The sequence below is a fragment of the Arvicanthis niloticus genome, chromosome 8 (assembly GCF_011762505.2).
Source record: "Arvicanthis niloticus isolate mArvNil1 chromosome 8, mArvNil1.pat.X, whole genome shotgun sequence".
Taxonomy (NCBI): Eukaryota; Metazoa; Chordata; class Mammalia; order Rodentia; family Muridae; genus Arvicanthis; species Arvicanthis niloticus.
Window position 1 is genome coordinate 9040870 of NC_047665.1, and position 22795 is coordinate 9063664.

At 54.9% G+C, this 22795-nt stretch overlaps 1 protein-coding gene across 4 annotated transcripts in view; it reads right to left on the bottom strand.

Moving 5' to 3' along the window:
* Positions 1–602: 602 nt before the first annotated feature.
* Positions 603–22795, bottom strand: part of Unc5a (unc-5 netrin receptor A) — a 54581-nt gene continuing 32388 nt past the window's right edge. Inside the window, exons 2-16 of one of the 4 annotated variants that reach the window (XM_076938991.1) lie at positions 14418–14639; positions 9672–9818; positions 9323–9426; positions 9001–9181; positions 8246–8413; positions 7523–7687; positions 6055–6243; positions 5640–5942; positions 3033–3120; positions 2615–2783; positions 2187–2420; positions 1912–2061; positions 1666–1830; positions 964–1142; positions 603–817 (exon numbers count right to left, since the gene is read on the bottom strand). In XM_076938991.1, the coding sequence (XP_076795106.1) occupies positions 652–817; positions 964–1142; positions 1666–1830; positions 1912–2061; positions 2187–2420; positions 2615–2783; positions 3033–3120; positions 5640–5942; positions 6055–6243; positions 7523–7687; positions 8246–8413; positions 9001–9181; positions 9323–9426; positions 9672–9818; positions 14418–14639 (2630 nt within the window). In that variant the 3' untranslated portion in view covers positions 603–651. The remainder of the gene's footprint in view (positions 818–963; positions 1143–1665; positions 1831–1911; positions 2062–2186; positions 2421–2614; positions 2784–3032; positions 3121–5639; positions 5943–6054; positions 6244–7522; positions 7688–8245; positions 8414–9000; positions 9182–9322; positions 9427–9671; positions 9819–14417; positions 14640–22795) is intronic. The other 3 variants (XM_034510468.2, XM_034510469.2, XM_076938992.1) reach the window with 3 other exon arrangements.

Sequence of the window (22795 nt, forward strand, 5' to 3'; positions counted from 1 at the left end):
GCAGCCTCCAGGTGCACAGCATGAGATGTGTGTAGTGGGGGAGGGTCCTGCATGACCTGGGAGAGGGGCTCGAGTGAGATGAGCACACGAGGCATGCATGAACACACGCCTGTGTGGTGATCGTGTGCCTGAATCCAAGGGCCAGCCCCTGTCCAGCTGGGACCCTTAGTCCCCCAGGCTTGAAGCCAGGCCCCTCAACTACACCCCTACCCAGCAGGCACAGGAATGTTTGCATAAGGCCCACCTCAGGCAGGAGCTCTGGGGGCCACGTCCCAAGCCCAGCATGTGTGCGCATGCTGTGTGTATGCGGGGCCCCTGGCAAGGGACAGGAGGAGAGGTAGCATCACACGCACATACACACACACACAGACGGGCTGGGCTCAGCCCAGGCTCCAGGCACTGTCCACTCCGGGCCCTGGGACCAGGGCAGAGTGAGAACAGGTGGCTATACCAACCTGGCCAGGCAGGCCATGGAGGGATGGAGTTTGGGCAGGGTCTGAAGGACCAGCATCAAGGGACAACTTCAGCCAGGAGGGGGCCTGTCCAAGCAGCTCTCCCCGCGTGTGGGGGAAGGGCCCCTGTCTGGCTTTTGCCTGTCCCTGGCAGGTGCCAAAGCTGGTGAGAGTGTAGGCATTACTGGCCTGGCTGGTTTCAGCACTCGGCCTCCGACACGGTGAAGAGGCCAGCATCTGGCTGGCCCAGTCCAGCCACAGCTGCGGCCAGCTGGCCGAGGTTGCCGTTGGGGAAGTGCCGTGCCTCCCATAGGTTGAGGATCATGGCTGTAGGGCTGGGCTTGGAGGCGAAGAAGCTAAGATGGCTGCAAAGAAGAGGCTGTCTGTCAGTAGTCTGGCCTCGCTCCAGGCTGCCCTCAAATACACTAGCGGCTGTGGCACAGAGCCTGTAAGCCTCCTTCCTGTCTACCTCGCTCGCCCAACCAGCCTCCTCCTGCCTAGCTCCACCTACCTGTCCAGGTGAAGTTTCTGGGCTAGAGTTCTCCAGTCGGCTCCCCGGCTGCAGGGTGGGTCCAGGCTGGTAATGATCTTTTGCCGAATGAGGAAGGGGATCTTGAAGGCACTGGGGCCCACCAGGGCTGGGACCCCCCCTTCACTCTCCAGAGCCAGCAATTCAGCAAACCTCGTGTCCTGTATGATGGGATGTATGCAACAGGTACCAGTTAGAACTCTGGCGGAGGGAGTCTCCAGACAACCTCAGACGGGGATAGCAGGAACACTGGGCGTCCTCTCCCTTATGCACCAGGGCCCTACTCTTTGCGGCTCAGACGTAGTCACCTGGCCACAGTCGGTGATAGAGAAAGCCTTCCTTGCTCCCAATGCTGTTGCTCTTCTGACCATCCATGTCCACTGCTCTCACCCCAGTGCCTGCTGCCCAAAATGCCCTCCCCCACCCCACTATCTGTCAGATTCCTGTTTCTGCTTATCCTTAGGGTCCAGTGCAAAGTCCATCTTTGGGGACGCGGTCCAGAGCCCCCAGGGCAGCACCACCTCCTCCTGCTCCCCATGCAGCACTTGCACCTCTGTCCCCAGAAACTTGAAAGAAGCTAGAAGGGGTGGCACTGACAAGGGTGGTGGCTGGCAGGCGGCCCCGCCCAGGGGTGGAGCCTGTCTGGGATGGTCAGTACAGGGGGCACATCACCTTCCTGCCCACCTTGGTGATGTTAAAGTTGATGTTGAAGCTCTGCCCATCTCCCTCCACCTGCCACACCCACACCTTGCAGGCCAGGTCACTGGTGCTGGCGTTGACACGCTCTAGGCTGAAGGTGCAGTGCAGATACTGCTGAGTGCCATTCCAGATGTGGTAAAAAGGGATCTCCTGGGGAGAGGGACAAAGAGGAGGCATCGAGTGTGCCCCAGCAGCAGCCCCTGGACGGCTGGTCGTGGGCTCGGGTCTCACCTGGTAGCTGACAAGGAGCTTGCTCTTCCACAGGGAGCTGGGCACATCGTGAATGGACAGACGTAGGTTGTGGTAGCTGTCTTTGAAGTGCAGCACACGAGGCTCCTGGATCAGCTGTCCACCCAGCTGCTTCTCCAGCTGGACCACCTCCTGCAGTGCCCCGGGGCGGTCAGCAAGGCCTGACGGTAGGAGTAACCCTCCCTGTTGCCCCCAAGACAAGGCAGTTGGATGCTGAGGGCAGGGTGGTCCACCAACAGGGCTGTGCGGGGCAGTACCTTGAGAGCATCGTGGGTATCGTGCAGGCAGTACACTCGGATGTTGTACTCCAGGGATGTGCAGGCCACAGGAGCAAACAGAAGGAGCCTGAGGCGCTTGGTGGCAGCCACGCTGAGGGCCTCTCCCACCAGGGCAAAGCGGCCGAGCTGCTCGGTGAAGACATAGCAGGCCCCGGCCTCCAGCTGGCAGTAGTAGAGGTGGGAGGGCGACTCCTCACCAAGGTGCAGCACGTCCTGTGGAAGGGGCCTCATGGGTCAGTTACTAACCAACTTAAGAGTCCTCGGAGTCTCCAGGCCACCCTCAGCTCAGTTTGGGGAGACTCAGGACCACATAGCCACTGAAGGCCAAGGCCAAAGGAATGGGAGGCCATGTGCATTGTGGGGCCAGTGTTTTGGTTGGGTGGCCTCAGATGCGCTTCCCTGCTTACCTCCCAACTGCCCTCGCAGGACTGCTTTTTGAGGCGCAGGCTCCAGCTGTCGGGACTGGGCTCTCCGCAGTGATCCATGCCAAGGATGACCGGCCGGGTGAGCAGGACTCCTGGGGGCCCACAGCTAACGATGGGACTCAGCAGGGTCTGACAGCCAGCTAGGGGCAACCTCAAGTGGGGAAACATGGGCGGAGAGGGAAAGGCGTCAGTGGCCAGTCCTAGAGACCGCAGGGTTAGGAGACAGACTCTGCAAAGCAGGGTGAGCTTCAGTGTGCCTCATCCCCTGTGCTCCCTCAGGCCAGGTCAGAACAGGCCCAGCAGTGCTGGGCGGGGGTGGGGGGTGTTCCGTTGATAGAAGCAGCAGGCGGTACCCTCCCCGCGGCCCCCCCGCCCCCCCACAGCAGGGCAGGGCACACACCTCACGTCTTCCGGCTTGTGCAGTGTGAGGTAGATCTCGTAGATCTTTCCTCGGGGGATGGCATCCGGGGGTATGAGGAGGCTGATTCCTGTAAGAGCACAGGGGTCACGGCTTATTGCTCCAGATACCCAATACCCCAGGAACTAGCCAGACCCATGAGTTTCCTCTTCAGCCACCCTTGTCTGGGAACCGGGGTGCTTCAAGGACTGCCATACTGTCCCACCACCCACATAGGCACGACTCTGAGTCAGGGAGACTCCAAGAACATCTGAGGTAACCCGGCTAGAAGCATAAGTAGGGCAGAAGACACCAAGGATGCTCGTTCTACCTCCTGTTACGTTATTTGGGACCAGGGCATTTTCTGCAAGACCTTCCTCCTCTTCCAGGCCTGCCATGTAAGACCCTTGACTGTCACCCCAGGGGTCCCTCTGTGCTAGTCAGTGATTCCGAAGGAACAGGGTCCTTTGGCCTTGCTCAAGCTCCTCCTCCCTCAGTCTTGTCCCCTCTAAGAACTGGTCCCTTCCTGTCACTATCTCCTCCTTGCAGGTGGGCACAGGTCTCTAACGGGCTTCAAGGGCCAAGATCTATGGCTCCAATGTCCTCCTGTTCTCGATGTGCCTCTGCCCCAGGAGTGGTGTCAGTGTGTGGAGGAAGGGGACTTTTGTGGTAGAAACAGCAAGGACAGGGCTGAGAAATCACGGAGAGCAACGTTGGGGCCCTGCTCTGAGGAAGGAAGCCCCCATATCAGGAAGGGCCTCTCAGCTCACACAGGAAAAGGGGACTTTATCCCTAATGAGTTCTAGGGTAATGCTGGGCTGGACTCTCAGGCCGTTCAAGTGCTATGTGAGGACACTATAGCCTACAAACATACAGTGATGGCTCCACAGGATTATATGCCCTCCTGACACTGGAGCTGCTGGGTTGTGTAAGTGTGCTCTAGGATGTTTACCTGTTTGTGTCTTACCATCGAGTGATGTGTGACTGTCTCACAGACAGCTGAAACCCAGAAGAGAGAACCTAGTGACTGTGTGCTCGAAATTCTTGCTTCCTTCACTAACCTGTGCTGACTGTAGAACCTGATGCTGCTGGTGTTGGGGACAGTCACACACCTCCTGGTGTGAATGCCTGCTGAAGGGGGGTATTCAAAATTGAAGACTCACACTGGACACTCAGAAAACTGAGAGGGAAAAAAGGTCTGGCTCTCTCAGTTCTGCAAGGAGAGAGCCAGCTAAACAATACACAGGGGCGCGGGCAGAATGGGAAGCTGCCTGCACTGCAGGGGCCACCAAGTACCCACTGACTGTCTGCCTTTTTGTTACAGCTGATAGGGACCAACTCACCTCACTGAGCTATGAGGATTTCTCATACCCTGTTCTGAAGGGTGTATGAGGCACAGACAGCAACAACACATGAGCCAGGGGAAAAGGTAGAGAGACTCTTATGAGCCAGGGTCAGTGCCATGTGTTCAGGTGCCAAGGGTCTATTGAGGCTGTCACATACAGAAGTGCATATAGGAAAAAAAAGCACACAGCAGCTAGCCAGCAGGGGGTGGGTTATATTGACCTTGTCACCAGAGCTTTGTAGAGAGCAACTGGGAACCTTAGAAGGAATTGAGTGGGTGGGGGCATAATCAACTCTAGATTCATTCAGTGGATGTGTAGGAGCCGGGGATGATGTAAGAGATATTCTAGCCTGGGTGTGGTGACGTATCAGGGCAAGATGAGCAGGAGAAGGCAGGAGCTATTGGGAAGGGGAGCACATAACATCATGTGACTATGGATGACCTGTGGGGGGGGGGCAGGAATAGAAAGAGCAGGAGCCCAAGGTGACCCCGGGCCAGTTTCTAGTTTAAGCAACAACACTGTGCTAACTGAGCTGGGGAGAGCCAGAGAGGAGGTAGCTGTGGGAAAGGGTGGGAGACGATTCTGTTTTAGGCACAAAGACTCTGAGGTGTTGTGAGACATCCAGATGGAGCTGCCCAAGAGGCAGCTGAATGCAGAGTTCGAATGCCTGGGAGAACGGGGGCTGTGACGGAGGAGTAGGTGAGATCACTCAGAGAGAAATGGCATGGGGGGGGGGGGATCCCTGAGGAACGCCTATCCAGAAACAGCCAGAGAGGGGCACCTAAGGAGAGGGAACAGAGAATTTCAGAGTAGGGTGGTCAGCCTTGTCAGAGGTTGCAGAGATTTCTCCAAAGATGACCTTAGGAGGGTCTGTGGATCCACTAACAAGAGGTCTCAGGGGCCCTGTCTGAGGCACTTCTGTGGAACGGTGGCTGAGATCCTGATGCTATAGAGGTCCTAAGGGGTACTCTGCTGTCTGGTTTTGTGACCCTCTCAGGTCAGGTGTTCTCGATGCAGAGCCTATCACATGTAAGGCTGACTATGTGATAAATGAACAGACAATACGTCTGTGTCCACGAGCATCAAGGAGACACTCATCCATGGCTTCACTGTAGCTCCATCTGCATTCTTTCCTATACTGGCCAGTCTGGGCCACCCTGCACGAGGCTGGTGCACCCTGGCACATCTAGGCTGTTCTGGCCTCCGGAAAGATGATGAGACTAGTCTTACCCCTCATGCTTCCAGGGGGGTTATAGGGTCCTACCTGTGTTAGGGATCATCAGCCGGCCCCCGAGGAAGTTGAAGGTCCCGTAGGCCATGTTGCTGGTGCCGCGGGGCAGGGAACGAAAGTAGTTTTGGGTGGAGAGGCGAGAGACGAAGTCCTCAGCCTCAGAGGTGGGTGAGCTGTGGTGTAGCGTATGGCGGCCACCGCCCAGTGGGCTGAGCAGGTGACCATTAGAGAGCTGGAACTTGGGGCTGGGTCCATCCTGCCGGGGACACAGGCTGCCCTGGTAGGTGGTAGTGGTGGTGCTGAGGTCTGGCTGGATGGTGAGTAGATGGGGATTGTCTACAAGATAAAAAGACAGATTCAGGTGGTGGCTCACAGGGACTCCCCATCCCTGTCAACAGCCCTTGTCTTGGAGGCTCAAGCAGGAGAGCAGGGGTAGGTGCCACCTCACCTGCTTTGCTGGGCTTGATGCTGACAGGCTGGAAGCCTGAGGTGAGGATGGATGAGTCGGCCACGTCTGAGTCCAATCCTTCCTTTTTGCGGCAGTAAATGAGGATGAGGACCAGCAGCAGCAAGATGAGGCACACGGCCACGGCGACCAGGCCGATGTAGAGAGCCACGTCCTCGGGGCCAGAAGCAGCTGCAAGAGAAAGTGTGGTCTTGAGAATAGCAGGGATGTAGGAGCTTCAGAAGAGAGGCCCATGGTTTATCCCCAGGCGCATAGGATCTCAGCACTCCCTGGGCACTGGGCATGCGGCAGGGAGTACGGTATTGGTGTGTATGTTCTAGTCTTATACCTGCCACAACCTTGCTTGGGACTGAACAGGTCACACCCTCACATGCATAAGATTTGGCCCGAGGTTACCAGGAGAGTAGAGGAGGGGAAGTGGTTTATTCTTGGCTTCTAGGCTGGGGGTCAGGGTGGCTGGTGCAAGGTGAACTCCTGGGACACCCTAAGTATGGTGCTATAGTTTGCATGTGCTTGTCTAAGGATTCATATAGGACAGGCGTGGTCCCCACTGTGACAGTGTGAGCAGCAGTGGGACCCTTTAAGAGGTGGGGCCCAGTGGGAAGGCATTACATCATTGTGAGTGCTGCTCTAGACCATGGGGCGCTGTCCATCTCTCTGTTTACCGGTCTGTCTGTCTTTCTCTCTTCCTGACATGTGATCTCTCTCTTGTATACAGTACTGACATGGTGCCACTGCCACCAAGCAATGTGGCTTGGGGTGCTAGGCACATTTGCCAGAGCCAGCATAATGCTATTTGGAATCTGAGTCCTCTAAAACTAATAAATTTCTTTTGCTACTTCATTATAGAAATGGAAAATAGACAGACACATGGGCGATCGGTTTCTCAGGTGTTTTCAGGCCAGTTTGAGCCCTTGTAGATACCACCAGGCCTGAGACTGGGGTGGGTGGGGGGACCAGCTGCTTGGAGGAAGAGCTATCGATTTTTAAGAGTTTTGCATAATGGAAGAAATGTCCATCAGAAAGGAATTGACACAGATAATTAGGTTTTTAATTGAAAGAATAGGGGAGGGTGTAGTCTAGAGGAAAAAAAAAATCCAACAGAGATCTTTAATTGTTAGTTATGGCCTTGTAATTAACAGGCCTCACAAGCCCAGTGCCCCCACAGGACTTTGCGTGCGCTTGGGGGACAGAATAATTTCAAGGCTGCGGGAGAGCAGATGGATGTACAGGAGTCAAGGTTCACATCTGTGTGTGTGTCAGGAGGAAGGAGGTGTGACTGTGTAGCACAGGGAAGGGTGTGCTAAAGTTGACAGGGACCCCTGGGGTCCCAAGCTTTGGAGAAACATAGTCTATAGGGCAGGAGAATGGTTGCCCTGACCCTCTAGGGCTGGATAGAGCCAACTGTCAAACTGAGTGACAAAGTGATCTTTGGGCGGAGAAAACTCACTGTGCAGGCAGAGGTCACTGGTACAGTTGCGGGTGTCCAGGTCAGCACCCCGGCAGTCCTCACCGCCATTGCGGGGCGCTGGGTCGGAGCACTCACGGCTCCGCCAGTGGGTGCAGTCAAGCCCACAGGCTGACCACTTACTCCACGAACTCCAGCTCCCATCCACTGGACAAGAGAGACAGGCAGAAATCGAACAGCGCAGTCAGCTTAGGAAGGTGGCTTGGGCGGCCTGCCTGTGTGGCCCCACTAGTCAGTCATCTGGACCAGGCAGGGCAAGCTGGCCTGGGCTTGGGTACAATGCCAGGGTCAGGCCCTCTGATCTGTAGGAGCTTGAGTGTCCAGCTAGCCTTGATGATACATGCTAATGACAGGGAGACGCGATGATGCCAGGGGCTGCTCGGCTCTCTCCACCCAGGGAGGCTGTCCTGGTCCTGAGGTGGTAAAGGGCTCTTAGTCACACGATGGCCCTTCTGGTCCCGGGCACAGGTGGATTGTGCAGCCCCAGGCTGAGCCTAGATCCTGCCCTCAATTGCATCTTAGACCCTAAACCGAGCCCTTGACTCTGACCACACTGCACCCTGATCCCCACCTCAGACTGAGCCTGGCCCTGCGTGGCAGGCGGGTGGGATGGAGCCATGGGGGGGCAGGCTGGTGGGTGCGATGGAGCCAGGCCACGGAGATGGCGTGGTGAGGAACGATGCAGGAGGCGGTGGCCGCTGGTACCTGGGCACAGAGTGGCGCAGGCTGTTTTCTGGACATTCTGCCCCTCACAGAAGGCGCCCCCGTTGAGAGGTGCCGGGTTGGTGCAGCTCCGGCTCCTTTTCTGCCAGCCACGCCCACAGCTGGCGCTGCAGACGGACCACTCAGTCCACGTCGACCACCCACCGTTCACTGGCCGGACAGAGAAGGACTGGGGTCAGGGAGCGGGGGCTTCCTCAGACATGCTGGTCCAAGGGATGGGGCAGGAGGGCAAAGGGCCTATGAGCCGGGGGTGAGCGGGCTGTTGCTGTCCAGGAGGAACCCGGAGGAGGGCCAAGCCTAGGCTGCTGGGCCCCAGGGTCTGGCAGAGTCTTCAGATACTCTACTCTTGGCAAGTGCCAGGGCGGCCAGGCTAAACTGCAGTTCACAGGGCACCTCCAGCTGGAACCCTGGCCAACCTCCCTCTGCCTGCTCTTGGGGGAGGGGAGCGTCTCATTCTGAAGCTCTACTTCCCATTCTGGGGACTGAGCCATCCAAGGATGATATCTTGTGTCCCTCTGAGCCTCCTCTTGTCTCTTCATCTCTTGCACCGTGCTCCCCACTCACAAGTGATCAACATGTTCCCTCCCTTTGCCCAGATATTCTTCTTTCTTTCCTAGTCAGGCCACTGTCTGGTTAGCCTGGCCCTTGCCCCGTGCCTTTCCATCCTTCGAGCCACACATCATGTCCCTCTCGGCACCTCAGTACCTCTTCCTGTGACTGGGGAGCCCAGGACCCACCATAAACGATGACAGCTGCAGAGGCGCTTCGGCGACGGGCCACGATGTTCTTGGCCACGCAGGTGTAGTTGGCAGTGTCGGCCAGGCGGGCCTGCCGCACTACTAGGCTGTGCTCCCGTGTGATGTATACATTGGGGTCTAGGGAGGGGTCCACGAGGTCCTCATTTCGGAGCCACTCCACCTAGGAGGAGAAGCCACGATACTACATGGCAGGCCCATGATGGCCAGACCAGGGTACAGAGTGACCACTGGTGAGGTGGCAGCCAGGAGCCTGAGCTTTAGGCAGGATCAGAGGTCTAGGAACCCCTCATCCCCCACTCACCTCAGCTGGGGGGATTCCTTCTGGGGGGCGACAGGGTAGCACAATGCCTTGCTCCAGTGACACCTCCTTGGCCAGTGGCTCCTGCTCAAAGTTCTTGCGCAAATCTGGAGGAAGAAAAACAGTGTCCTTAAGTGTCTGGATTAGCCCAGCTGACTCTTGGCCCTTGGCCCTGCAGAAACCGTGACATGTTGACAATAGAGGTGCCGAGTGCATCAGGGAACGTGGGAAGATTCATGTTCTTCCTCTACCCACCAAGGTAAGACTGTGACCTCCAGGAAGCCTGCTGCCCCCTCTCCAGGTGATACCCTCTAGTGACCACGCCCATATGCGGGCCTGGTCCAGTACTCACAGGCAATCCGGATGTAGGCCTTCTGACTTTTGGTGGTACCCGAGGAGCTCCACGCCACGCACTGGCACCAGTATTCCTCCAGCCCAAACACCTTCTCTACCTGCTGCCTCGATACATTGATCCGGACCTCCATGGTTGGCAATCCTGCTGGGTTCAGGGGCTATACTGAGTCTCCCTGTCCCAGACGGTAGATGCCCTGCACCGCCTACAGCAGCTTGTGGACACTGTGAGCCTCCCTCAGCCTGGAGGGGACTCTGGGGATGCTGCTGACATATCTCCTGGACGTAAGCAGTGTATGGCTTCTAGAAAGTTCCATTTGATCTACTTTGTCACCTGAAGCCTGTCTCAAGGAAGTGAGTGGTAGGAAGTTCTCTAAAGTAGTTACTCAAAAGTGGAGCTTTGGGTAGGGGTTGAGAGAGCAAGCAGGAAACAGACAGGCTGAGTTCTTTGTAGGTAGAGGAGGAAGGGTAGGGAAGTTTGCTCACCTCCCTGGAGGGCTAGCAGGGAGATCTGACAGGTGATAATGTAACAGCTATTAGCATTACGGCTGCTAGGCAGGATGGGCATGGACTCCTGGGATTCAGGGTTTCCCACGTGCCAGGGTGGCATCTCACCCTTCCCGTGCTCCGTGGGGGTGCTCCACTGGATAAGGGAGCAGGTGCAGAAGAACATAGGATTTGCTGCAAGCACCAGGGTGGTCTGAATCCAGTGTGAGGACACTGGATTCACCTGGGTGGCCTAAGTGGGTTCACCCCCTGGGGGTGACAGTACAAGAGGTAAGATCAACAAGCAAGGGTGGGGAAAGGGCACTGGTGGTCGGAGGGTCTGGGTGTGCCGGGGGAAACCCCTCTCCCATCACACTCAGATCTTCACCTTCTGCAGCATCCAGAATCAGACACTGGGGTTCTTGGGGGAGGGACCCTGGTCTCCCTGACAACCCGGAATGGGAGATGCCCTTCTGCCCAAAGCCCCCTGCAACCCCTGGTCTGCAGCCAAAACTACTGTCCCAGGAGTGAGAAAAGACTGTTTGTTTCCAATTTCTCCTCCTCCTGACCCCAATTTCCCTTGGGTCACTGGCTTATCAGAAAGAGAGAGAGAGGCCAGCCGCCAATGTGTTTCCATTGTTAACAGAGAAATTCAATTAGGGTTGCATGGCAGGAGCAGTGAGCCCAGCTGAGTCTGCCAGGCTGGGAGACTGTTTTCCTTCTTCATTTCTCTAACACGTCTTCCTGACCCCTTCCCAGGCCCTCCTGTGGAGTCTCTCCAGCCATAGCACTGGCTGGCCCCTGGCTAGTTCTCACAGGTGTGCTTGTCTAGGGGTGCCTCTGGCCTCGATGACCACTAAGGCCATTCACCTCTGCTCCAGATCCTCCCCTGTTCTTTTTTCTCTCTGGGATGTGGAGTTGGGTGGAGTTAAGAGCCAAGGTGCCCTTCACAGGGCCTGGGTGCGGGAGGAAAGCCCTAGGCATCCGCACTAACGTGATTAGCGCCTCTGAGACAGAGCCATGGGTGAAGTAGGGTCTCTTCCCCTTCTTCCTGCCCCAGGGTCAGGGATGGACAACCTCCAGAACATTCTGACCTGGGAACTAAGCGCCCTCTGGGTGCACAGGCCTGTTTATGGCCCTTAAGCAGCAGTTAGTTACCCACAATTCCAGGGCAGCTCAGCTTGGGAGCAACAGGTGCTAAACTAAAGGACTTTCTTCCTTTGTTTAGTAGTTTCTCAATTCCCCTTCCACAGGGGCCAAGTTTACCCACAAGGACCCAGCTTCAGGCAGCACTCCTGCAGAGGAAACCCCCGAGACTCCCCAAGCTCTGAGGGCAGAGGTGGGTCTAGACCCCAGAACACTGGTGTGGCTGGACTAGGGGCAGAATGTGTGTGACTGAGGATGTACACCAGAGGGAGCACGGTGGAGACTTGCTGAGGGTTTATGGGAGGTGGAGGATTGGCTGAGTGCTCTGAAGTCAGGATGGAGCTCTCCTCTCCGACTCTAATAAGCACGCGGTGTAACCCAATAAATTATAGCCCATCCCAGAGGCCAGCGCTTGCATTTTACAGATTCCAGGCTTCCCTTGGCCTTCTGGATGGGAAGCAAAGGGAAACGATTGGCATTTGTCTCCTGTGAGTCTCCTTTGCCACCCTAGCCCTTACACGTGAATAAACAGGGCTCAGGTCTACACCGAACCCTAACCCCTGTCACGCCTGCCTGACCAGACCGGTTCGGGGTCTGTGCACCTGCCAGATGCTTCTGCCATGGCCACTGTGTAGGTGAGGAAAGCCCTCCTTCTGATCTCATAGCACTCTGGTCCCCAGCTGAGAGAAAAACTCAGTGAATTCTGATGCACTGGCCACTGGAAGGTCCAAGACTGGAAGTTCAAGGCAAAAGAGGGACCTGGTGGCTATGTGGGAGTGTTCCCATGATTCAGGGTCTCTGCTTATGTGGAGGGACAATCACGGAAGCCAGGAGGTGTGTAGGATGGGGACTGTCAGCATGTGTGCTTTGCCAAGGTGCAAGGCTGCTTCGTTGTCAGAAAGGGCCTGGCACTTAGGACCTCAGGACAGCACAATGTTTGAGGTCAGGAGGCTTTGACAGGTCCTCAGAGCCACGGGAAGGAAGACTGCAGCTTCCTTCTGCTCGGTCCTTCTGTGGAGGACTTGCCATGACAGCAGTAGGGCTCACGCCACAGGAAGTGGTGCCCTCCCTACGCAGTTATGGGATTTTTTCCACCAACCTGCAAAGACCCTGCACTCCCATTTCACAGACAAAAACACCATGCTGGGCCAGGGAGGGCTGGGCTGCCTGGAGTTCTCACGCCCAGACAATGTGGGCTCTGGAGCTGCACTCACAGTCATCAGGCCCTTGACAATCTTTGGTCTTGGGAGGCACTGATGCTATTGAGGTCTTTCCTGAGCTATGTTCCCTAGCTTCATCCTGCCGGTGGGAATGAGAGCTGGATCAACAATCTGAGAGCTGTCGGGCTGAATCCTTAGCATCTAGCCGGTGCCTGGCACTGAGGATGTGCGGTGAATGCTCAGGGTTTGCAGGAAGGAAGTGGCAAGTAGCAGGTATGGGTCCAGATGACCAGTGCAGACTGTGGGGCTCAGCCAGGAAACAGGCCGGGGACCAATCTCTGGGGCTTCTGCTGGTGGACTGTGGCACATGTTGGGGAGGAATCCAGCCTCTGTGAATTTTGGTAGCAGGGGATGGATGTCCTCTCTGTGTGCCAGATGACCTGGTTGGAGCCCTTTGGGAGTCCTGGACAGGGCAGGGTCAAGGCCTCGGGTCGTCTCTGTAAAACAGCCTGCTTGTGAGGACTAAACCGCCACCTGAATCTGGGGCTCTTCAGCTTGCATTCACAATAGAGAGTGCTTCCAACTGTTCTCCCAGACCACAGTCTTGCCATCTGCCCCACATGATCCACCCACGGCACAAGCCTGACTGCAGTTTTCCTGACATCTGCTTGCACCCCAGGCTCACTTTCCCACCCAAGCCTGAGCCATCCTCGAGGGCCGGTGTTCTGCCTTTCACCCCATCCCTTTGGACAGCGGGAACGTTCCTTCTAAACATGTACTTCTAAACTTGGTTGCTACCCCTGCTCTGGAGCTCCTTCCTGGGCAGCCGTCACCCATTCCTACTCCCCTGTGGCACGGCCACACTTTGGGTCACCTCTCTGGATCCTTTCTTACCTTCCTTTAGCATCTGTATGGTTCTGGTACTACCCGTCTGCCCAGCCAGACGGCATGGAGGCTCACGCCTCGTGCTGGTGGTCTACATGTCCCAGTGGGCGGTCTCCTAGGGTATGTGCTGTGTTTCAGGCTAGCTGAGGTCTTGGTGGAAAGAGGGATAGGACTAAACCAGAGGCTCTGTGTGTGTTAGTAGCAGCCTCTGTGCTCCTGATTTTGGGAAGTACTTCAAGCCTCCTCAGGATGCTCTACTAATGCCCCTCAGTCACCTGTTGCCTGAGACCAGGGCTGTAATGGGGAGATTTGGTGTGGGTACAGGAGGGTACTTCTTGGTTTATCCTGTGCCCTTAGGACCCCTCTTCCCCTTACAGCTGAATCTTCTTGGGTCTGCTTCTCTTGTCAAGCTCCACATTGACCTGTGTGTCACTCATAGCTCTGGTCACATCACCCTGTGGTCTAAAGTCCCCTAGGTCAGTGGTATCCCTCAGGCACCCTCATTTCTGAGCCATGACCAGAATGTCTGTGAGCCCTGAGGAAGCCTCAACTCTGCTCCCCTCTTATTAGGAAGTCACTCCATTGCCTGACACTCTTGGGCGACTGTGTTGTCAGCAGAGGAAAAGTGATGTAATGCAAGCATGCTTGAACAGAAAGCGGAAGACAATCAGAGAATGCGTTCTATGTGGAACCTACTCCCTTCCATCCTGCTTCTCTGCAGGCGCCTCTGGCCAAGCTGCCCCGCCCTGTTCAGACTCAGATGAATACTACATTCATACATTTTCCTGAGAGACCCTGGGGTGCTTCAATAGGTGTGTGTGTGTGTGTGTGTGTGTGTGTGTTCTCTCCTATTCCCCCAGCTGATGTTGGGGGGATCTTCTAGAGAAGGCCTTTGTATATTCATAGGGTGCAGGGTGTGGGGAGTCTGCCTTGCCTGGTGATACCGACAGCAATTGGCCAACAGGTGGTTGCACCCTGGTCTTGCTGCTTCCAGGTGCTCACAGACCCTTAGGGCCAGCTGAGACTTCCCCCTCAGCTGCCTCCACCCAGAGACCCCACCTGGGACTCACCGCTGCTGCCGTCGGTGCTGCGTTCGATGACATGATCGACCTGGCGGACCCACTCGCCATTGCACTTGAAGAAGATCTGGGTGGCGGGCACAGCTTTGCACACCAGTAGCACAGGCTTGTTCTTGACAATGTACACGTCCTCAGGCTCTACCAGGAAGTGGGGCAGCAGGTCTGGGTTGGCACCAGGCACTGGATTGGCCACTGTGGCACTCTGCTGGGCACCTGCAAGAGAAGGAAGGGGAGACATAACCCAGATCTTCCCTGAGCCTGGTGGAAGCAGCTGGTGTAGAAAAGCCCAGCTTTGAATGGAACCAAGGGAATAGCAGGTGCAGCCCAGCTGCTTCTCAGCTGGACAAACAAGCCACTGGACAGCCTTTCGCAGCCTGTGTTCTCATGTGCATAAAAAAGGACCCATGACTTTCTGAACGTAGAGGGACACAGTGAAGCCAAGGCAGGCGTCAGCTCTCAGGAGGCCTTGGACTCAGGACAGCAATGGAAACTCTTCCAGGAGAAGTTTCGAGATTTGGCCCAGCAGACGCTTTTCCCAATAGATCAGTGGCTCTCAACCTCCCTAACACTGCAGCCCCTTAATCCAGTTCTTTATGTTGTGGTGACCCCCCCCCCCCCAACCATAAAACAGTTTTTGCTGCTCCTTCGTAACTGTAATTCTGCTGCTGCTAGGAACTATAACGTGAATATCTGTGTTTGCCTACGTTCTTAGGTGACCCCTATGAAAGGGGTTGCAACCCCACAGGTTGAGAACCGCTGATCTGGGTGAAGGTGAAGGGCCTTGACATTTAAGGTATTAAAATACAACGTAAACGGAGAAAGACAGGGGTAGGTATCCAGGATGTAGTTTTGAGGGGCAACAAGGGGTCCTGGGCGGAGCTACACTATGGAGGGCTGGGGAGTTGAGGTGTGGGGAAAGGCCTGGGAGATGGGGCTGATGGATGACATGGCAGAGTGGATACCAGGAGAGTCCTCGTGGAAGTCCCGGGACCTGCACCACTTCCTGTCTATTCAAGGAGACCTGAAGATGGGTTTTCTTCTCATTTGAACCCAAACCTACAACCATCCCATGAGTCATCTGTCACTAATTACATGGGTAATTGGCTCTGAGTCCCTCGGTGGTGTTAAAACCCCTCTGTCTGCAGGACACCCAAAGGTGTGGGGAATGCTGCTCCTCAAACAGGCCTCAGCTGACCTGGCCAGCCTTCAAAGCTGTTAGCAATTTTTCACCAACCCACAAACTAATAGGGGCCTCCAGGCATAAAAAGTGGGGAAACTCCCCAGAAGTGCAGCCACTCTCTGGTACTGGAGACTTTGGGAAGTTAGGTGAAGTCACTGGCTTCCCATCTGTGAGATTCGGATTCTGGAGGTTCCTTGTGAGATTGGATGCTCTGAACCACCTCCTCAGGAGGGCAGAGGCCACCCACAATGCTCCTTCACCCCTCCTTCCTCTCCCCTACCTCCCAGCCCCCTCTGCTGCCACCCTGTGTTTTCCTCCCATGACTATTCCTGTAGCCACTCCCTGCATGTTCCTGCAAGACTGCAGTGGAGGCCACGTGCAGAGGCAGGCAGTGGAAATGGAGTTGCCCTTCACAGACCACCTTCTGTTGGTCCGTGTTAGGATCAGGAATGTGAAAGATTTGAACGGAGGAAAACCCACACCTTCCATTGACAGATATAAGGTCCCAGATAGGAGGTCCCTTATCACAGAGTCCCAGCTATGGCCCTGCAGTCAGGACATGCTTGGGAGTGTTACTCTATGAGATTGTGTGAGAGAGAGAGAGAGTAAAAGTGTCTGTATGAGAGAGTGTGTGTCTGTCTATATAAGAGTATGTATGTGTGTGTGTGTATGTGTATGTGTATGAGAGTGTCTGTATGAGAAAGAGAGTGTGTGTCTGTATGTGTATGAGAGGGAGAGACAGAAGAGAGAGAGAGAATGTGTGTGTGTTGGGGATTGAACCTAGGGGGTATGGAAATTGCTAAGAAAGTTATCTACTGTTAAGCGCCACCTACAGTCTTCACACTCAGGAATACAGGCTTGAGTCCGGCTGTCTGATGCATCTCAGGGCTCATGCATACCTCTAATGTCTCCAAGTGGAAAGGAGAATTGAAGGGGGGTGTGGCTCAGGAAGCAATTCTATAGTGTTGGTGCAGGATGAATGTTGGTAGGCATGGCTGCTTCTCAAGACATGGGCAAGCCACAGCATCACAGTAGTCCCCAGGAAAGCACACACGAATGGCCAAGCTAGCCCCAAGGCAGGGCCCGGTAAGGAGCCACCACAGTTCTTCAGGGCAGGTCTGGATGTGCCTCTGCCTCCCCCTTCACAGGCAGAGACTCAGCATCACAGCTGGTGCCTGTCTCTCTGCTCAGAGCTGGATGGGCACGGGTCCCCCTGTGGGATGTGAGGCAGAGAGTGGGTGCACAAGCCTCCCGCCTCTCTATCGATCAGCACAGCAAGTCCTACTCACGTCAGCCGCCCGCTGAACCCAGCACAATCCCTCATGTCTGCATTTAACTGCTAATGAAAAATAAATGTACTGTGACCAATAAGGGACATAGCTCACTTCTCCAGGGCCTCCGTCACACCACTCTGGTGTGGCCTCCCTCCCACTTCTGGGGTGAGGGTATTTATCAGGAGGCCCCAGGGGGACCCTCCAGGCTGCAACCCTGCCCTCTATCAAGGACACTTATGGGTGAGTGGTAAATTTAAGCTGTATCCTCTAGGGACAGTAGGGTGTTGTCTGGGTGGTCAGAACTGGCTTTTCTCTCTATAGCCCCTGTGGTGGGCATCTGCATGCTATCCTTGCCCACATGTTCCAGAGAGTTCTTTCACCTGAACTACACTGTATGTATAGCATGGTGAGTCTTCCCTTCCCGCCACGGTTTGGGCTACTATGGTGGACACAGTTTCTATTTGAACTCTGCCATCAAGGTTGGTTCCAGCACTGGAACCTCAGACCCAAATGACCTCGGACCCTGGCACGAAATAACAGTCTTTTATTTGGCCCAACCCTCCCACTCTCTACTGCCTTAGGTGTTGCTTCTGCTTCCACTGTCTGTCTGGCTTGAAGTGATGCTCAAGATGGGGCCAAGGCCCTTAGCCGGTATCCCTGAACATTCCATTCTGGTATCTGCCACCCCTCCCCTGAGGCTACAGAAAGGCCTACTCTTAGGCACTGACTTCCCAGCTCCCACGTACATCTCAAATCACCCTGAAAATGGCACATTCCTACCCTCTACACCCGGGGCCCACCCTCACCGCCATGGCAGCCCTCTCCATAGGTGAGTGGTCAAGGCTGTTGTCCCCACAACCAACCCTCCAGGCCTGGTCACTGCTGTCTGTCTCAAAGCTTCTTAGTATAGGTGATCACAGTGGGGACTGGGGATGGATGGTCGCTGCTGTCACTCTCATGATTGCTGAGGGCCAGACACAGGGGGAACTGTCCTGGGCACACTGTGGCTCCTGGAGCTATATGGAACTAGGGAAGGACAAGCTCGGGGTGCACTGCCACATCTGGAAGCCCACTTATCCCTAGTTTTCCAGAGGTTTCTCTGGGTACCTCTGCCTGGGCTTTCCCTACCCACACAGGATGTCAGGAGCAGCCCCTGCCTCTTGGCCACTCACTTTGTCAGAAGCTGGTACCCGTGCACCGGCTGCCCCCAGCAAGACAGGAGTAACATCCTAGCAGTCCCTTGCCCCAAGCCTGCTTGGGGATGAGGGGTGAGCATGTGTGTCTACATGCATGTGCAAGTATGTGTACAAAGAGAGGCAGACTGGAGGCCAGAGGATGGTAGCTGCAAGCAGGGAGAAAGCCAGATGAAACCCCAGGGCTGGTGGCAGAAAAAGACAAGAAAGCCCCAGGTAAGGGGGCTCTGATACCTGTTCTGTGACCTGAAAGGTACACTTTAACTTGGCATATTCACATTGAATCCCTGCTGCATGTCAGAGGCCATTCTGGGCCTGGGACACTGTGGGAGCAAGTAAACAGCCTAGAGGCCTAGGGAAACAAAACTCAGTTTAGGCATTGCCCGTGTTGACAGGGACGTGGGAGAGCAGGGGTTGGGGGTCGGGGTGGGGGTGATACTTCAGAGAAGGTAGGGTAACAGGGATCCAGGCTCAGGAAGGGAATTTTGGGCAATGATCTAAATGCCAAACCCAGGCTAAAGAGTGCTCAGGTTTCACAGGAAATAGTAAGGTCACAGGAAATAGCTGGGCTTGTCTGAGAGCAAGCTGGGCTTGTCTGGCATGGCCAGATCAGAGAGACTGGAGGTGTGTGTGTGTGTACATGTGTGTGGTGCCTTTGTGTTTATTTGTGTGCGTGTGTATGTGTGTGTTGGGGAGAAGACACCTCAGAGTTAGGACCCAGGAGGAACTTGGAATTTCACTACTCAGGCTTTGGGAAGACTTCAGGGACATTACCTTGTGAGAGGGCCTTGGGGAGGGTGGGTGTGGGCAGGTAGACAGTGGGTGCCTGCCCTCTTCTGTCCACTTGGGAAGCACCAGCAAAGGAGCCTGCTCCTCTGAGGGCTTGGGTCCACATCCTGTCACTGAGATTAGTTTAACTGTCAACTTGCCACACTTCAGAATCGGCTGGGAAGAGAGTCTTCAGGAGGGATTTTCTAGACCAGGTTGTCTGTGGACATGGCTCTGGGGGATTGCCTTACTTACTAATTGGGAAGATGCAGCCCACTGTGGGCAGCACCATTCCCCTGGCAGACCACCCTGGACTGGATGAGAGCAGAGAAAGTTAGCTGAGTGTAAAGCAAGAATTTGTACATTTTTTTCTGCTCTTGGCTGGATGTGACGTGACCAGCTGTTTGAGCTCCTGCTGCCTTGATTTCCCCATGGTGATGGACTACAACCCGGAATTCTTTCTCCCCTACGCTGCTCATTATATATCATACTTTTATCACAGCAGAAATAAAATTAGGATATTCACCCACCTAAGCATCTGTCCCATCCCATGAGCCACCTTCTGGGATACAGGCTCCTGTGGACAGGCGCACAGATCTGGCTTGGATGGCAACAGAATGTTTGTTGAATGACTGAATGACCCCAATTTATACTAGAAATTAAAAGCTGTGCATGGTAGCCCTTCCTTCTTAGTCTATGGGAAGGCCCAGAGAGAAGGCTGAGAAGCCCACAGGCAGCCACAGGTGTGCACAGCGTCCCTCACTGCAGGATGTCCTGCTCCACTCAGGTGCGTCGGACACATCTCTGTGTGAGGCAAAGCCCCATGACTTTCCTCACTGTGGTAGGGAACGTGAGACTTTTCAGTGTAGCTCAGAGGCCCAGGGTGGGTGTGAACATGCTTTCAAATGTTTTATTTTTAAAAGCACCACAAAAATATGAGGTGTGATTAATCAAGCTATTAATGAAGTCACATTTACTGAGTAAGGCTTCATCCCAGCCAGCAGGGTGGGGGTGTGGGCCTGATGTCACCTGGCCTCCCACAGCTGGAGCCAGAAGCCAGCTTTTTTTTTTTTTTTTTTTTTTTTTTTTTTTTTTCCCCAGCACAGCAGCACCATGTTTTGTCTTCCTGCCACCTGCTCCTTCCCTCCTTGCAGAACCCTCGATGGGGTGAACACAGCCGGGGCAAGATGGCCAGCTGCTTCTCAACACCCCTGAGAAAACGCTGACTGGGACTGGAGTAGAGGGGACTACTGTCTCCCCAAAGCAGCTCAGCACTGTGCCCCACAGGCTTATCTGTAGAGGGCAGCTCTTTGCAGGTCCCTCTGGCCTGGGTATCCCAGCTCCTAAGACAATATAGATGCCCAGGAAGTCAGAGAGAAATACTGCAGAAAAATGTGCCCTTTGGGTCTAGTGCTTGAGCTGTCCCTCTGGTCTCACCCAGAAGACTCCCTCTATATTAGGTGGCATCTTGATGATTTGAAATCCCTAAAGAGCGTTTGCACATCCTGGTCCAGGCTCTGCCTCCTTCCAACATTCTGGCTAACAGCACCTGATTTTCTTCCAAGAAAGCCAACACTCAGCAGGCCATGTGGCTGACCCTTCTCCTGGCTCCGTCTCCAGTCACCCTGCCTGGCTCCTGGTTATACAGCTCCCCGTCTACAGAGATCAGAGTCCAAGACCTTGGCTAGGATGAGGGGACAGGTCTAGAGCTCTGGGTGGCTCCCGAATCGCTCTGTGACCTTTCACAGCAGGGTCCCAGCCCTGCAGGCCTTGACTATCAAAGCAAGGCCAAACACAAGGTGGAGCGGGCCTGAAGCAGCAGCCATGGCAGATGGCCCGAAAGTGGGCAGGCTGACCTCTTGGCAGCAGCTGAAGCCTGAGTAGAGGGTAGTGCTGGGTCCCCAGCCATGGGACCGGTGAGTTCTTTGCTTAGCTGAAGCCATCTGGAGTTAGGACCCTTTACCCCTCTGATGCATGTCCACATCTTGTACCTCCCTGAGTGGCTTCTGCCCAACCTATTATACTGGCTTAAACTTTGCTTCCACCAGATAGCTTTCCTGACCACCAGACAGCCCTGACCACCCTCCTCAGAGCCCCCAGACAACAATCATATTGCCAGTTTTGAGCATGTTAGGGCCTTGAGAACGGTATCTGAGTATTTTTATCTTCTGCCTATCTCCAGAGCTAGGTCAGTGTCCAACACATAGCAAGTGCCCAGAGAGTGTTTGTCGAATGAATGTTGAAGTTATTCACTTGGGAAGGGACTGGAGCCCAGAGATAAGAGGCAGGAACTAGACAACATAAACTCTCTTAAGGGCCAGCCCCCTTTCCCTTCCAATCACTCAACAAATCAAAGTAGTTCAAAAGAGAAATGACTTCCTCAAACAAAAACAAACAATGAGGTGAAGACCCTTCTCTAAGGAGAGCAGTCTCCAGGCCATAGCCACTGGGCATGGTGGAGGATGTAAGAGGGCACAGGAGCCTGCTGTGGCCAGCAGACATGCAGGGTTAGGAGAGACAGCTGCCGGAGTCTATTTTTCTTAAAATCTATATAGGGATGCCTGACTCCAAGAGCCTAATATACAGAATACATTCTGGGAGGGGTGGGGAGGAGGGAGGGGAGGAGGGAGGGGAGGAGGGAGGGGAGACAGAGCACAACGGAAGTGTAGGAAATGAAGGCAGCAAGTCCCCTCCCGTACAGACCGCAGGTCTCAGGCACATGAAGAACTGTGGGATTCCAGGTGGCAACTCAGAACTGCGAACTTGTCTGAAAGTGAAGACAAGGTGCCACGGGCCCAGGAGTACGCCACAGGAGCCTTTGCGATCCCTAGAAACCTAGCAACCCTTGGCACTGCCCCCCAACTGCTTCACACAACCCGGCTGCAGACCTTGCATAACCTAGAAAAGGCAGCATCTCCTCCCCATGCAGAGATCCTGCAGGAGGAGGCAGGGTCAGAGCAGTGACCCATTGGTCATCTGTCCTTCCAGCTGTGGCTCCCAGCCACGCAGGACACCCTGGGGACAGGTCAGCATCCGAGCTTTGGTGACAACTGTGGTCTCGTCCACATAGGATTACGCACAAAGAAGAGACAGGAGGTGAGAGACCTCACAGCATCTCAGAAGGTATGGCTGTTCCGACCCACTCTCAGACACATGCATGCACACACTCTGGTTTCCATGGTAATATGTGCATGAAAGTGTCACAGAAGCAGGAGCCACCTTCCCAAGACTGGAGGAAAGTCATCTTCTTCCCCAGTGGGCTCCAGGTACTTGGACACAAAGACGGACACAAGCACCATGAAGACAGGCAGACAGACTGAACTGACAAAGAAGAGTGTGGCCAGACACCCTGCCCTGGCTGCCGGAGACTGGGCGTTTGTTGGCAAATGAACTGTGTTTCTTCTGTCTTTGTGAGCCTGGCCACATATTGCACATATTGACAGACAGTTACAATATGGGCATCACCTCAGCCTGGCTCTTCCGTACCCACCACTTCCCCTTCTGATCCTGTTTCTCAAACTCACAAAACTTATCTACCACTGGACCTTTGCACATGCCCTATTCATTCTGCAGTTCATTGTCCTTACTTCCCATGGCTGCCCCTCTTAGATCCCCAGTCTCAGTTCCAGTGTCACCTCCTGTGGGAGTCCCCATGGCTGCACTGTTCAAGTGACCACTGCTAGCGCCATCTGATCCCCAGGCACAAACCAAACCATATACGGAAGTCTTCTGCTCTCTGACTACATGTGGCATGCCAGCAGCACCTGTCCAACACCTGTGCGGGGGCCTGGCGAGGAGTGTGGCATGCCATGTTCAGATGTGCCGACGAACTAACCCAGGTGCTCTAACGCTGTCTAGCACCCACCCTTCGGGCGATGCTGCTGCCATCACCGGGAACACTCAAGCCTACCAGCAAAGAGGACTTAGAAACTCTGGAGGACAGAGAGGGGGACA